This window comes from Coloeus monedula (genome assembly GCF_965178545.1).
Source record: "Coloeus monedula genome assembly, chromosome: 7".
In the NCBI taxonomy this organism is placed as follows: Eukaryota; Metazoa; Chordata; class Aves; order Passeriformes; family Corvidae; genus Coloeus; species Coloeus monedula.
In genome coordinates, this window is record NC_138787.1 from 14,682,438 (window position 1) to 14,697,660 (window position 15,223).

Here is a 15,223-nt window from a genome sequence, read left to right on the forward strand (position 1 = left end):
CTGCTGCACCCCTGTCACATGACACAGTTCTGACATTCATCATGGATAGATTTTAGCCAGCTCCTTTCAGATTTTAAAAAAGAAGGCTTGCAGGAGAAGAGAATTTAGAAAATAGAGTTGATTTCCAAGATCCTCAGCTTGTCTTAGTTTATTCATTGGACCATTTCTTGTTTGACAGTGTCTCTTCTAGCATAAATAAATTGTTTTTCTTTCTTTCAGCAATTCACTAAAACAATTAATATTGCCTGAACTCCTTAACAGAGAGCCTGTGTTGCTTGGGGGGGGCTGGCAGGAGGAAAGATGGATTAAAGAAACCAGAGGTGGAGCTCAACAGTCTGAAAAGGGTGCACAGCCTATATAGAGTTGTTAAACTTCTTTGTCATTTTGCTTAGTACGGGAAGCAACTATACATGAACTATCAGGAAGCATTGAAGAGAACAGAATCAGCATATGACTGGACCTCCTTGTCTAGCTCCAGCATCAAGTCAGGCTCCAGCTCATCTAGTTTGCCAGGTAACAGTGTCATCTATCTCATAATACAAAGATTCAGTTGCCTTTGTTATCATCTGCTGTCTGGACACCTCAAGAGGGACTTTCGCAGGAAATGGACTGTTTCTCCAAAGTCTTTTATGCTATATTTAGTCTAAAACATAGACTTTATCTATAACATTCATCTATAGATAATGCACATGCAAGTAAAAACCTGTTTTGCTATATTACTTGCAATGGTGTATGTATTTGGAATATGCAGTACTTTGTTGTTCACCTCCAAAGAAACATTTGTCTGATACTGAGAGAAGGGATCATAATTTCAAATTCCTGATGCCTCTGTGTTCACCTATTGAAAAATCAAATTTATGTTGTAATGATTCATAGAATATATATGCATAGTTCTTAAACTGCTTTGTTGACTGAAATATTTGAAATTGGAAAATGAGAAATAGCCCCTGCCCAAAGGCAAAGATCCAGACAATCTCTTTAGAGAAAACTTGAAAATACTGTTTCTGTTCCTATGTCAAATTGTGCATGCCTGCATTAATGTGCTTCTGTTTATCTCTCAGCAGAACTGGGGCTGGTTTCTTGTTGCACATAACAGTTGAAAAATTGATATATGGTTTATACAGTGTAATTTCACTGTTCAGGGCTGACTGATGCTTTGGTGGGTGATTTTGAACCTTCAGGGACCTGGTTCATTATTGAAAATGTGCTATTGTGTGAAGGTGTTTTGTCCACCACAGATACGGGTCAGGAAGTAACGCTACTGAATTGAACAGGTTCAGAAAGTAGCCTGTAAGAATGAGCTAAGCAAATGCAGCCTAACTGGGAAGGTACCTTGTTGTTTTAACTGTGTGGCATAGCGGTAAATTCTTGGTTACTGACAATTTCTCCATCCAAGCTGGGTGTTCTTCTGATAGAGTGTCAATTCTTGTAGGGAGCTGAGCCACAGCCCACCAGCCATGCATGTTCTGCCAAAGTTGCATTCCAACCTGTGCGAGGACAGTTTGGGATTGCACAGAAAGCAGGTGCCAGGCTGAATAAATTGGTCTGGCAGTGCCTGCTGCTGTCTTGTCGAGACACCCTGTGGACCCAGAGTATCATCTGTGTTGGCTACTTGCAGGATGCACATCAGTCCTTCTCTTGTGTTGAGGAATGGGTCGTTGGCAGCAGTGTCCTGCCTTGGCTGGTGTAGGTTGCCAGGGTCTGTTTCTAAGCTTGTGCTGGGAAGGAGTGCTGGAGGGAGCAGGCTGCGTGCACTGCATGAAATGGGTCTTTTCCCAAAGTGTAGGGGCTGTAGCATGGTTCTGAACCCATACAGCTGCAGTGTTTTACTTTGAAACATATCTGACATGCTCTCATCCTTGTGCAGCTTCAGGTTTGGTTAATATCAGGCATCTGTTGCACTGTTTTATTTTCCAGATGGTAATGGCCTGGATATGAGCTGGTTTATATGGTCATTACTGGGAGCACTGTCCTCTGCAGGCATAACATGTTTAACAAGTCACACAGAGTTGCACTATAAGCATACTGACATTACTCTTACGTTCAGAAGCATACACTAACTGTTTCTAACTTTTTTTTTGAACAGAATCCCAGTCAAATCATTCTAATCAGTCTGACAGTGGAGTTTCTGACACCCATCCAGCTGGACATGTCCGTTCCCAAAGCATTGTCAGCTCTATGTTCTCTGAGGCCTGGAAACGAGGCACTCAACTTGAGGAATCCAGCAAGGTAACAAGAAGACTTTAGTTAGAGAACCAACGCCCAACAAAATGTATGAGACAGGGTGTAGTACTTCTTCCACCTGTCTTGAGTGGCATTTCTTCTCTGTTTTACGTGGTTGATTTAGACTGCTATATAATTGTTTTTTAGGATTCACTTCGTCAGGTAATTCAGCCCTGCAACTTTCTGTTCTTTCTTTTATTTGTGTGCACAGAAGCCTTTTGTTCTTTGAAGGCATTATACAGCCCGTCTCAGAGTCCTATTAACTAATGTTGAATGAAGACAAAATAAAAAGATAAGCTGTTAACAAGTTGAATGAAATTCTTTCACTAAGGTCTTCTTCCAGTTAAGTAGCCACATCTTTCCATTGTAAAGATGTGAATAACTGGAGCCTGAAAGCAGATATATATTTTTTTAAGTACTTCCGTAGTTTTTACTCAAAAGTTTTCTGTTTTATTAGGTGGAAATGGAACCAGTAATCTCAGTAATTATGGTAAAAACAAAAGTACTGACATTGTCAGCAGCTGTGGATTAAGGCAGATGTGGTATCTCTTGTTGCTCCTAGAGAGTTACAAAAGATTTTAACCCATTGAGGCTGGGTCTCAGGTCTTTTGTGGTCTGGTTAGTTTTCTGTTCTTTCTGTCGTAAACTGGTGTGGTTCCTGTGGAAAATTTGCAAGCACAGGAGAAATTCCACTGAAGCTGGTTTGTTGTCAGGTTTGAAGGAATCTCCAGGTTCCTGAACAGCCTTAAATATCATTAACTGTAGCAGCTACATGTGGAAGTGCACTATGAGAAGCTGTCATGACTTCTGTCAGTTCTGAATCTTCCCCAGACCCCAGGTTCAAGCTAGAGAAGCAAGCTTTTTAAAACTAAAACCATGAGTCAATACACCTGGCACTGGTGCCTCAGATAAATAACTAAAAATAAGATAACACATCACCTTTTCAAATGAGAAAGCATATGACAGTGTGAAAGCTGACATGGCTGCACCCCTTGGGATTCATAACTTTTCTGCAGTGCCTGCTGGCTTGGAAGTTGTCTGATTCTAATAGTAATGTAGTACTCAGTACAGGAATGTAGCTTGCTAAATTATGGTCCAAGTTTTTCTAATGCATGAGTGCAACACGTGGTGCATGTCCATCAGCAGATGGCTTCTGTGTGGGTATAGGATGCATCATTTCTGCAGGAGTGGGATAACTGCACGAGATGGGGCATTTGCTAGCAGGTATCCAACAGAGGTGAAAGAGTACTGCTGTGAGAATGATAATGTTACTTTTTCCTCAAGTTTTGGGTTCAGTGTAAGTCCTGCTGCTACATACACTCTCTGTGAGATTTTAAGCAAAAGTTTGAAGTTCACTGCCTTGGGGTTACTGCTGCTCTTTATCACATCTGTCGTGCTGCTGGCAATTGCTCATCTAAATAAACCCCAAGAATTTTTATGCTACCTGATTAAAGCCATGTTAAAAATAAAATACTCAGAATGCTTCCTGTTGAGGGCCATCCATATATCAAGATTTCATCACTTTCTGCAAATCCAAGAAAAGGTGTATTTCTTCATCTCATGCATAACACAGGTAAATGGATTGCCCTGAAACTTCCAAAGAATCCAAATGAAATGAACTGTGTAAACTTAGAGAAGCTGTGTTAAACAATTCTGAGTGAATTGGTGACAAATTTACTTTCAGTGAAACTACAGTGTAAGTCTGGCCCAGGGAACTTCAATAACTAGGAAATCAGACTGGCAGTGAAAAATGTTAAACTGTGTGGCAAGAAAGGCAACGGCAGTTTTGAATAATTGTAGTTTACATGAGAAGGTGTTAACAGTGATAGTGAGACATGCTTTAGGCAGATTAGTCTCCACTTACCTCAAAGGCAGCTTTGCTCCAGTGCTTTGGTGTCAGAGCTGGCTTAAGAAGTTCTTGTGGGCAGGTTGCTGCCAAGTGGCAGAACTTTCCAGCATGCCCCTTCACCTTGTGCAACAGCTCTCTCCCACCTTGTCAGCCTTGGCTCATCCCCCTCAGCAAGCAGGGCAGAGCGTGCTGTGGTTCAGCAGGGAGATGACATTGATGCTCCTCCTTCCAGCCAGGGTGTTTTACTAGTACCTTCACAAATTAAAAATGGGTGAGCCAGTAACTTCGCAACAATTTCTTGAAGTTGAAAACATGCTGAGATTTCTAGAGGTCTATCATATTTGACCTAAATTTGCTAACCAGTCCAAAAGCATGGGAAAAGAGATGGCAAACAGTTCAATTGAAAAAGTTTGTTTTCTTAGGAAAAAATGCCTAAGAAAAAAGGCACAGTTGATATTTTAAAAAGATATGTATTTACAGCATTTTTTTAGAATTTCAGATAGTCATGAAGATATATGTTACAAATAGGAATTGCTGGTATGCAATAAATCATTTCTCAAGATACACAGAAGGACATCACATAATTGTAAGGACAAAAAAAGGACAATGAATCTCTCAAGGTTCTTCTGTAAACAAAGTATCACTGGACGTTGAAATTTAATTTGATTCTGTGGAAATGGGAGGGGCTCTACCTCCTGAGATGCACAATAGTCTTTTCTCTGTCCTGAGTGTTTAATTTGTTCACTGTAAAAAGGACTGTCTTCAATCGGTATGAGGAAAACACCTCCCTCTTTCAAATATATCTAAGATTAAGAAAAACTTCCCAAAACAGATAATCCATCTACTTCATATTTTGAAAGATTGTTCTTTGCCCAAAGAATACTTTATTCATTTGTTCACAGTTGGGCAGTTAAGATCTCATTGAGTCTTATTTTGCTTGTTAGATTCTGAACACATCCTTTCAAACGAGATGCTACAAGGAGTACCCAAATGCATGCTCACTGTGTCTGCTATAAGGGACAAATTCAAGATTCTCCAAGGTCTTGCCATTCAGAGATAATTATTCTGTTATGCCTTCATCTCCCTCTCTGTTTTATGCCGCCTTTATTTTTCCTGTTGCCTTTTGCTGTCTCAGGTGTCAAAAGTGAAGCTCAGCACAACTAAGGGCAGCACACCCATGGTGCCTTATACAGGGCACAATTAAGGTCAGGTGGTGCTAATTGAAAATTCATTAACCTGGGTGATTGGGAGAATGGCAATTTACAGACTAACACTTGCAAGAGATCAAGATTTCTCTGTTTTGTAATGTGAACACCTTGATTTAGTTCCAGACCTGTTAATATTCTTGCCTTCCAGACCTAATGTGACAGGTAGAGGCACACCCCATGTTTGCTGTAAAATCACTGTTTATTGCTTCTGACTCTAATCCTTTTGGTGGCCTTCTGCACAAACACAGTCGCCTGTGTTTAGAACAAAGCAAAAGTGTGTTCCTCCCATGCAGATGAGCATAATTGGGCTAAATTACTGCAAAGTATTTGCTAATAAGGTATAGGTACCCAGTGTGGTCAGTTACCGTGGTGGTGGTGTATTTCTAATGCATGTTTCTATACTGTGCACTGTGAAATTCACAACTTGGCTTGTAGCCAAAACACTTTGTATTAGGAGGATGTTTATAAATTTGAGTAATGCAATTATTATTTTAATTTTTAAGAGGAATGTAGGCTTACAGTTTTTGAGAAAAAAACTTAACTTGAGCAAAACCCGCCAAGTAGACTAAAATACTACCTGCTGCTTTCCCATTGATCCTTCCATTAGTCAGCTTTTCCCTGTTTTTCCTTATTTTTTCTGCTTAACATAATAGTTGCATGTGTAACTTTTCTTTCCCAAGTTTACTTTGTTTTGCAGATGTCTAAACATTTCCTTCTGGGGAAATTTTCCTAGGAAACCTCGCTTCTCTTTCTTTTATCTTATTTTTTTCCTTGCCAGTCTTGGATAGCAGAGCATGTGGAGAAGTATCTTGCTACTATTCCTGTGCAGAGCTTGCTCTCAATGTGTTTTAGAGCAGTTCAGGATTTCTACATTTTGTAACACTGAACAGTGTAAGGCCTGAACTAACAGATGTAAGGATTTGACATGCTCTGGGAGGCTGTGTGTGGTTTGATTCCAGTTGTACTGAGCTGAGATGTCCACAGAGTCTCTGGCTCTGCCTGCTGTCCTCTATCATGGCCTGTGGTGCTCTGGGGGGCTCTGTTTGGGTCATTACGCTTGCCCAAAGGAGGCCAGTGATTCTCACTGAGTCCCACTGCCTGTCCCACGGAAGTAGCAAGGCTGGTGTATTTTCCCTCTGACAGTCAGCCTCAATTGGAGCAGACCTGGCTCCACAGAATTTTGCCGGCTCCTCTCCCGGGCTGCCCCATCCCCTTGCATGGTCCAGGCTTGTCAGTGTATGGAGTTGTCTCTTGTTCCAGTGTTTTGCTAATACTTCTTGCATGCTGTAATCTGCCACTTAATTTTTAACGATGGGCACATTTAGACCTTGACTTTGTAATCTCTTTGTCTCTTTCCCTCTCTCCCTCCTTCCCTCTCTCTTCTTTTTCTCCCTTTCCACTTTCACTAAAAATCCCTTCCCCATAGGCCCGAGTGGAGCCTGCAGGTCGGCCCTTTGTGTCTGTCGCAGCTCCCCTGTCCCCGCAGACGAAAGTGGTGACTCCTTACGCAGCATCACAGCCGTCCCCGCCGCTGCCACCGCCACCGCCCCCGCCCCCTCCGCCCCCTCCGCCGCCGCCCCCGCCACCCCCGCCCCTTCCCAGCCAGGCCGCCCCGTCCGCGGGCTCACCCGCCACCATGTTCGTCAAGTACAGCACCATCACCCGGCTGCAGAACGCGGCCCAGCACGGCGGCCCTTTTTCCAAAGCTCCTGCTGCACAGCAGGCCCCGCCGCCACCCCCGCCCTCGGCAAAGCCTCAGATCCTGGTGCCCCCCAACGGGGTCATGCCGCCTCCCCCGCCCCCACCACCACCCCCCACACCGGGCTCGGCCATGGCACAGCTGAAGCCGGCACCTTGTGCCCCCTCTGTGCCACAGTTCACACCACCACCACCGCCCCCCAAGATACATCAGGTTCAACCAAATATAAGCCAGGCTACTGTTGTCTCCTCGTTGCCACCACCGCCTCCTCCTGTGCCTGCCCCACCACCACCCCAGGCACCCCCAAAGCCTGTCATGGCAGCTCTGCCCCCTCAGCCTAGTGGGAAGGCAGCGTCACCAGGGGTCACACATGTCACTCCCCCTGTGACTGTGCCCTTGCCCCTTGCAATAAAGAAACAACCAAGTGTCACTTCTCCCCAGGTGCCTCCTCTGCCCCCAGCCCTTCCTGGTCCCACTCCCCCTGCAACGTTCCCAAAGCAGCAGAGTTTCTCAGTAAAGCCTCCCCCATCCCCTCAGTCCCCAGTGCCGTCGGTGGTGAAGCAGATAGTCAGCCAGTTCCCACCTCCTCCCACGCCACCTGCCACTGAGCCCCAGCCTCTGAAACCCCTTCCACTGAGTGTGGCTCCACAGTCGCCTCCAGCAGTGAAGGCAAAGCCCAAATGGCAGCCTGCTGCTGCTCCCTCACCAGATTTCCCCCCTCCTCCACCAGAGAGCAGTTTAGTGTTTCCTCCTCCACCTCCTTCCCCAGCTTCCTCTGCAGGTTCTCCCCCTCCTGACAAATCAGGGTCTCCAGTCAAAAAGGCCGGCAAGACGTCAAGCCCTGGAGGGAAGAAACCACCTCCAACACCTCAGCGCAACTCCAGCATCAAGTCCACAAGCTCCACTGAGTACCATGAGTCCAAGAGGCCTTCAGTGGACCGCCTTGTCAGCAAATTTGCACACTCATCAGAGCCGTCAGGATCTCCTTCCAAGGAGTCATCACCTCCTCCAGCCCCTCCAAAGCCAGGAAAGCTCAACCTTTCTGGTGTGAGCCTGCCCATTGTCCTTCCACAAGGTGGGATCCCAGCCAAGGCTTCTGCTCCGAGTGTGTCTGGAAAGGATCCTGTGGTTGAATTCCCTTCACCACCATCCGATTCAGACTTCCCACCACCACCACCTGACATAGATCTTCCTCCCCCTCCAGTAGAAATTCCATCTGTGTTTTCAGGCAGCACCTCCCCAAAAGTTGCTGTTGTAAATCCCCAGCCACAGGCATGGTCAAAACCGTCAGTGAAAAAAGCCCCACCACCCACACGCCCCAAGCGGAACGACAGCACCCGACTGACGCAGGCGGAGGTCACAGAGCCCCCAGGGTCAGCTGGCCCACAAGTGCCCACGTCACCCAAGTCCAGCCTTAGCGTTCAGCCGGGATTCCTGGCAGACCTCAACCGGACGCTGCAGCGGAAATCCATCACCCGGCACGGCTCCCTCTCCTCTGCGCGGATGTCCAGAACGGAGCCCACCGCCACCATGGACGACATGGCCCTGCCTCCACCCCCACCAGAGCTGCTGGCTGACCAGCAGAAGACCAGCAGCTTTGGGGGCAGTCATATATCTGGCTATGCAACGTTACGGAGGGGGCCACCCCCTGCACCCCCCAAAAGGGATCAGAACACCAAGCTGTCACGGGACTGGTAGTCAGTCTCCAGGGGCCAGTACTCTCCATGACTTGTGGGCTGCCCTGTGATCGGCTGGCCTGTGATCTTGCGCACTTGGAGAGAATGTGGGGATGTGGATGATAGCCCCATCAAAAGAGGTGATCTCAAACTGCAGCAAAGGCTAAACGTAAAGACATTCCCCTTTCATGGCTAGCTTAAAAAAGTTGGGGGCGTAGGGGTGTTGATACTTTTTTGGGAAAAGTGGGTAGGAGAGGTGTTGGCTTCATTCTTTCAGTTTCTTTTACCCTTCTTACGGATTGGACCAAACCCCCATTTTCTTACTTTTTCTGCATTTAGGGAATGGGGAGGGAGATAATTTTTTTGTGGTGTCTGTCCACGTGAGACATGTTTGTGCATGTATTATAAGTGTAGGTATATAATATATTGTGATATATTTCGTCGCAACTATAGAAGATAACCAGAATGTTTTTGTAGAACCGTATTTATTGTTTCAGTCAGTATATTATCTGGAATTGGACTCTAACTGGTGAAATCTTATCATAAAGATGGAGATGTAGGGGGCACTTTAAAGAGAGGAAATAAAAAACCCAAACCCACAAACTTCTCAGCAGTTTGTGGTGGGTAAATTCTGCAAAGCTGAGGTGTTCGGCTGGTAACTGTACATTGTCCATTGATTGAGAAGTACAGATGCAACATACCAAAACATTCTGGTCATAATACTACTGAAAATGAGTATGTTCAGAGGAAAGAAATAGATTTTATATATAGTGGGCTGGAGTGAAATATATTTATACTATAAAGAGCCTCCCCCTCCTTTCAAATAGTTAAAAATATACACTGATACAAATTATTTCAAACTTATTTGTCCATGCAGTTAAGTAGGATAAATATCTATTATTCCAAACCATTATGCATTCTAACTAATAGTAGGCTCAAGCATTTGTTTCTATGGCTCAAGATGAATATATTTGTGTTAACCCCTTCTGAAAGCTGCCAGGACTCCTGCAGTCAAAAATCCTGCCAACCCCCAAGGCTGACCCACGCCGATCCATGAGCTGTCCGTGTAATTCTTACCCTGAATGAACAGGTAGGTTTCTGTAGAAAGCATTATGTGCTCACACAGGCATGCACAGCATCCAGTCTCACCTGGTCTGTGCCTGGTAAGATGTAGCGTCTTCACAAAAACAAGTGTCTGGAAATGTGCAAAAAAAGTAATGTTTATAATTGATTAGAAATTGTCAGGAAACTTTCCCTTCTGGAAAGAGAGGGAGTGGCAATTTGAGGACAAGCAGAGTAGGAATTCTCTCTCTGTTCTTTGACCTGCCGGAGAACGTGACCAGTACATTAACCTGTTTATCACAAAGTTGCACTTCTAACAGTCAAGGAAGACGACTGGAAGTAAAATGACTTTAAGAGGCAATAATATTTGCTAGGAATTTCATCTGAGGGCCCATATGAGTAGAAAATAGACTATTGATTTGCTTGGTTTTTTGTTAGTCACCAATTTACAATCAGTCACCAGATCAAGTATGACAGTCCTTTTTCTTCAGCAGCTACTTCAGTAGCTTGATTGTACAGTCTTACCCACATATTCAGACCTTGTGATAAGGTAGTGCAAGTGTAAGTGGTCTTATGTATCATTGCACATTCATTGCAGGGTGGTGGGACACAGCCTTTGTAAAACAGCTAAAATACTTGGACTGTACCTACCCCATCTTCAGCTGTTACAGCTTCCCTTGTGACCATGGGGATACTGTCAATAGGCTCATAGGGCAAATAATTTCACTGTTTGCTTACTTTTTCTCCAAAAGCAAACTTTAAATGCTTTCCTTTCCCCAAAAAATGACACAAAGACAGCAGCTTGACCTGGCAGTATCGTCACATGTGTAAAACCAATATAAATTAATCTCTCATTACAGTAATTCAGGATGATAGATTTAAGAACTATTGTGACAGTGTCCCCCATTCCTTTTTGTTATAAAGTTGGTTTTTTTAAAATACAAATAATAAAATAAATGTCTTTGTGAATATTTTATGAATAGGAAAAAAAGTTTTGCTAATTTGAGGCAGAAAATAACACATCTGTATCTATATAGTTTTAAATAAGCGCATCATGAAAAGAGAAAAATAAGTGGTGCTGTCTGTGCCGACCTGTTTCATATGATTTTTTTAAAATCTGTTTCAGCACCTCTGGAAATTGTTTTAATATTTCAGACTAGATTTTTTGAGCAATAAGAGTATATACCATTGTGTGCATTTTTGAAGCACTGCTATGGAAAGGCACTTTTTTGTATCTTTCAAATTGTTCACCAAGTTTTGTTTCTACTATTTTTGTGCTTACAAAGTGTCCTTAAAAGCATTTGCATTGTTGATTTTAAGCATGCTCAGTGTAGCTGGTGAATAATGTCACAGGAGGGTTGTTAAGCTTACTGCAGTTCATGGGTGCTGTAATTTTCAGTGTTGGTCCTCGTGCTGCTTTGTACTGTACGCAGCTCCTGGGGCTCCGAAGCACCAGTGGGCACAAGGTGCTCACTACAGCCGTAACTGCTTTGCCCTTAGCCATGACAGGGAAGTAGGCACATTCTCCTGCTCCATGGCAAGATCCAGCTGGGCTGATGCAGCATGTGCTCCCCGGTGAGAGCAGTCAGGAAATTCTGCTTGCCCCACCTGCTTTTCTTTTCCCCAATACAGCCTCACTCGTGTGCGTCAGTTCAGCCCTTTTACTTTAGTTCATTCAGTGCAGGTGCCTCTGGGCTTTGGACTCAGCACATCCATGTTTTGAGTGCAATTTCTTCAGAGGCATTTGAGCTTTGTTCTCATTTTCCTGTGCCCAAGTTCATGTCCCCAGTATCTCTCCCTAGGCAATGAATCCCATCCTTACTACTGCAGGCTGCCAACAGTTTGCTGGGAGACAGCTGTGTAACTCCCAAGTCTGCAGCAAAAAGAATGAATGTCAGCAAAGGTGGCACCCAATACTCCTTCTAGTTGCAGTTTCCTTCCTAAGGCAGTAGTGATCCAGTGAGTGGCTGCAGCTTGCTCATGCAGCTGAGCATGGAAATGTGGCTGCAAGTGTGGTTCAGACAACCTGGTTTGCCTTTTCGGGTTATGAGATACCCCCCCATTGTAACTCACTTTTCCAGCATATTTACTGGTTTTGTGACAGTAAATGTGTACACCTTATTTTGCAAGAAAGTTATTTTTCCCCGTGTGCAGTTGTCTCATAATTGCATCATTATGTTTATTAAATCAGAAAATTAAGGGGCTGGATTTTAGACACGCAGGAAAATTTCATCCTCTCAGTTAAAATGTTACAAACATGGGCAGTAATCCTTTTGGCACTGTTAAAATGGGCATGTGAAGGCTGAGTGTTCATACTCCGGACACAAAGGTAGCTGGTGCTTTGATCCCAAAAAACTTGGAGTGCATGGCTGGAGTTGCGTTTTGTGAGGAAGTGCAGGGGCTGGGCACTTGTGAGACGGTTGTCAGGGAAGCCCTGCTGCTGCAGGGGCAGCTGAGCAAGCACAGCTGTGTTTGTTAATCTGTTCCACATTTCGTTTTCATTTCCCCTCTGCCATGCAGTGTAGCATCCACCTCTGAGTAGCAGGGCCCTGTTCAGCCAGGTTTCTGTGCTTGCAGCCCAGGTGTAGAAAGCAGGGAGCTATTCTCAGACACATCACAGTTCAGGTGTTGGGGAGTTGCTTTGAAAGGGAATACTAGGCTCTTCTAGCAGCACTAGGTTTGGATGAGAAGTTATATTTAAAACCAAAAAAACCACAGGTTCTAAACAAACCATAGGTAACGTTGCAGGTGCCTATGCTCGGGGTCCTGTGTAGTCTTCTAATAGCTGTGGCTGGGAGAGGATGTTAGCCACAAGTGTCTAAATAATTGTGTTATTTTCTGTGGAAGAGGAAGTTTCCTGCTTCACCCTGCACAGTGGTTTCCTCCTGTGGCAGACCACCACCGACTGCTCTAACTTGGTGATGACCTCAAAGCCAAAGAGCTCCTCTCCTGAACTTTGCAGTTGCCTGCAGGGCAACAGTGAGTGACACATCAGGGAAACAAAGTGCAGGTACCTGGATCATTTGGTTTCAGGTCTGATGGGAGAGGAAGCAGTTTTTTCAACAAGTGCATTTTAACATTTACTGTTCTGGGCTTGCACATCTAAAGGTTTTCTAATTCCTTCTTTCTGTGCCCTTAGGCAACCAGATAAATCATATCAGCTCAGAGATAAAGTCTGGCCAGTCTTCCTCTCAGTTAAAATTTTTTTCCACAGTGTAAGGAACCTAAAGTGCCATTTCAACAGCAGAAGGGCAAAAGAGAAATTTTCTGCTTTTTACAGAAAACAGTATAGAACCAAATTGTTTTGCTACAGTGGTACCATCGCAGGTAAATCTGTTTCTTTTTCAAAATAAGATTATAAGTGGGTCTTAATACGAGTATTACTTCAACTAGTGTCATGTTAAAATCAGTTGCACTCCAGAAAAGCAGTATAAATTCCTGGCAGAAGGTAGTGAGGATGCAGCCAGAACAGAGTTTGGTTGGTTGCTGGTTTTTTTTTTCCTTTTAGCATTGTTAAGGTGTAGATTATGTTCTCAGTCACACAGTGCTCCTCAGCTGCAGGTGAAACTACTTTGGGGGCCCATTTGTGGCACCTGGTTTGCATTCATTCCCTTGCACTACTGAGGCAGACTCCAAACTAGAGAGGATTTAACACTACAAGGGATAGTTTCTCTTGGATGTTTTTTGCCACATGCTGGTGGGGTTTTAAGCTTTATTTTGGAATTCTGAGTTTGTCTATTTCCTTTCTGAATTTTCTTTCCTTCAGTTAAAAAATGTCCATGAAGACTGACCAAACCAGGGTTTTGTTGCAGGGGGCAGCACTCACTGTGACAGAGGCTTGGTCTAGTTTTGAAAAGTTTTAAGACAGTAAACTGCAAATGAGATGACAAACACACATGCTTATCCCGCACAGTGTAAATTACTTTAATTGCTACTAACCAACCAGAGGGAAAATAGTGACTTTGGTAATGATCATTTGGTGCTCTGAGGCACTCAGTAGGGCAAGGACGCAGTGAGCTCTTTGCTGAGCAGATGATCTTGGGTAAAGGGGAGTTAGAGAAGGTGGAAGACGAGGAGGAACGGAAACTAGTGCTGTATGCACATTCCCCCGTGGCAGGGACTTGGATAAATGAGAAGGACCTTCAGTAATAGATTGCAGATACTACCCTCCCCCTTATTTAAATGCTTGAAGGCAACTTGTCTTTTAGGAGATTTTGGAATTCTACCATTTGCTACAGTGGAAAATAATTTGCTCCCAGCTTTCCCAAGATGCCAGAGATGCATTCAGAGCTAAATTCCAGGTATGCAGATGTGTGTACATCAGTCTCTTGTTGCTAGCAGTCTCATACTGCTGCTCTCTAGCGTGTGGCTGGTGAGAGATGAGGGAGGGTGCCAGTGTTAGATGGTGGATGTCCCTTGCCTTTAACCAAGCCTGGGAACTGGGTACACCCTTGCAAAGGACAGTTTAGCAAAGAGCTGTGCCCGTGGCACCCTGCTGCTGACTTGGTGCAGCCCAATAGCACTTGTACTTCTAAAAGAAAAACTAAATGTTTTGGCCAAGTTGTAATTGGAAATCTTAGGCCTCCTAGTGGACTGCAGTGGACCAGAAATTAACTGGAGCAGCAGTTTGGTTTATGGCTTACACTAATTGTTACCAGTCACTGGGAATATTCTGTATAATACTGGAGATGCAAGTGTGTCATTGCAGTGATGATTTGTCTGTGCAGCAAACTTGTGCTGAGTGCTGTAAATACATTCATGTTTACTGCTTTAAAAAGAAAATTGCACATTTTATCTTTCAATGGGATTGCCTCCCCTCTTCTTCCCTTTCCAAAAAAAAATATAAAATCAAAGCTCTTTTAGACCGATAGCTTCAGGTTGGGGGGAGCTTTGCCATATTATAAATATATATAAATATATGTATAAATATACTTTTTTAAGCATGAGAGAGGACAAAAGAAATACGTTATAGAGTACCCAATATAGATCATTATCCAATGGAATATGCACAATTCAATAAAGATGTAGTTAAATTTAATACTCTGCTTTAATCCTCTGTCTTGCAATTTTCCTTTTCTATGAGCTCAGAACCCACACTGTGTTTTCAGGTCATCAGTGGTTCCCCTCTGTAGGGGTCAGGTAGCTGATGGCCTACAGCTTACCATTTCTGTGCTCACTGCCAATAAAACTGCTTTTATTCCTTTGCACAGTTCTTTCCAGTGGGTCAGAGGTGGCTGTACCAGCCACGTGGTGCACACCAGTTACAGGGCTAAAGAGGACCCTGTGTGAAGGCTCACCTTTTCCATCTGCACCTTCCTCAGGCTTGCAGAGTCCTGTCTAGCTCTGCTCATACAGAACAGCTGCTGCCTGGTAAGTGCTGCTGTGGCCCCTCTCTGGGATCCGTAGGGAATGCAGCTCTGTTCCTCTGCCCTGGAAAGTGCTCTCAGCCTTGCCCTGCAGCCCTCAGCAGCAGAGATTTGAGAATTACATTAGCAGCTGCAGGGAA

At 44.3% G+C, this 15,223-nt stretch overlaps 1 protein-coding gene across 2 annotated transcripts in view; it reads left to right on the forward strand.

Moving 5' to 3' along the window:
* The window catches only part of RAPH1 (Ras association (RalGDS/AF-6) and pleckstrin homology domains 1), a 91,799-nt gene extending 77,147 nt beyond the window's left edge, over window positions 1-14,652 (forward strand). For both annotated transcript variants that reach the window (XM_082284879.1, XM_082284880.1), the window contains 3 exons: window positions 393-513; window positions 2,087-2,229; window positions 6,707-14,652. In XM_082284879.1, the coding sequence (XP_082141005.1) occupies window positions 393-513; window positions 2,087-2,229; window positions 6,707-8,677 (2,235 nt within the window). In that variant the 3' untranslated portion in view covers window positions 8,678-14,652. The remainder of the gene's footprint in view (window positions 1-392; window positions 514-2,086; window positions 2,230-6,706) is intronic.
* Window positions 14,653-15,223: the final 571 nt, after the last annotated feature.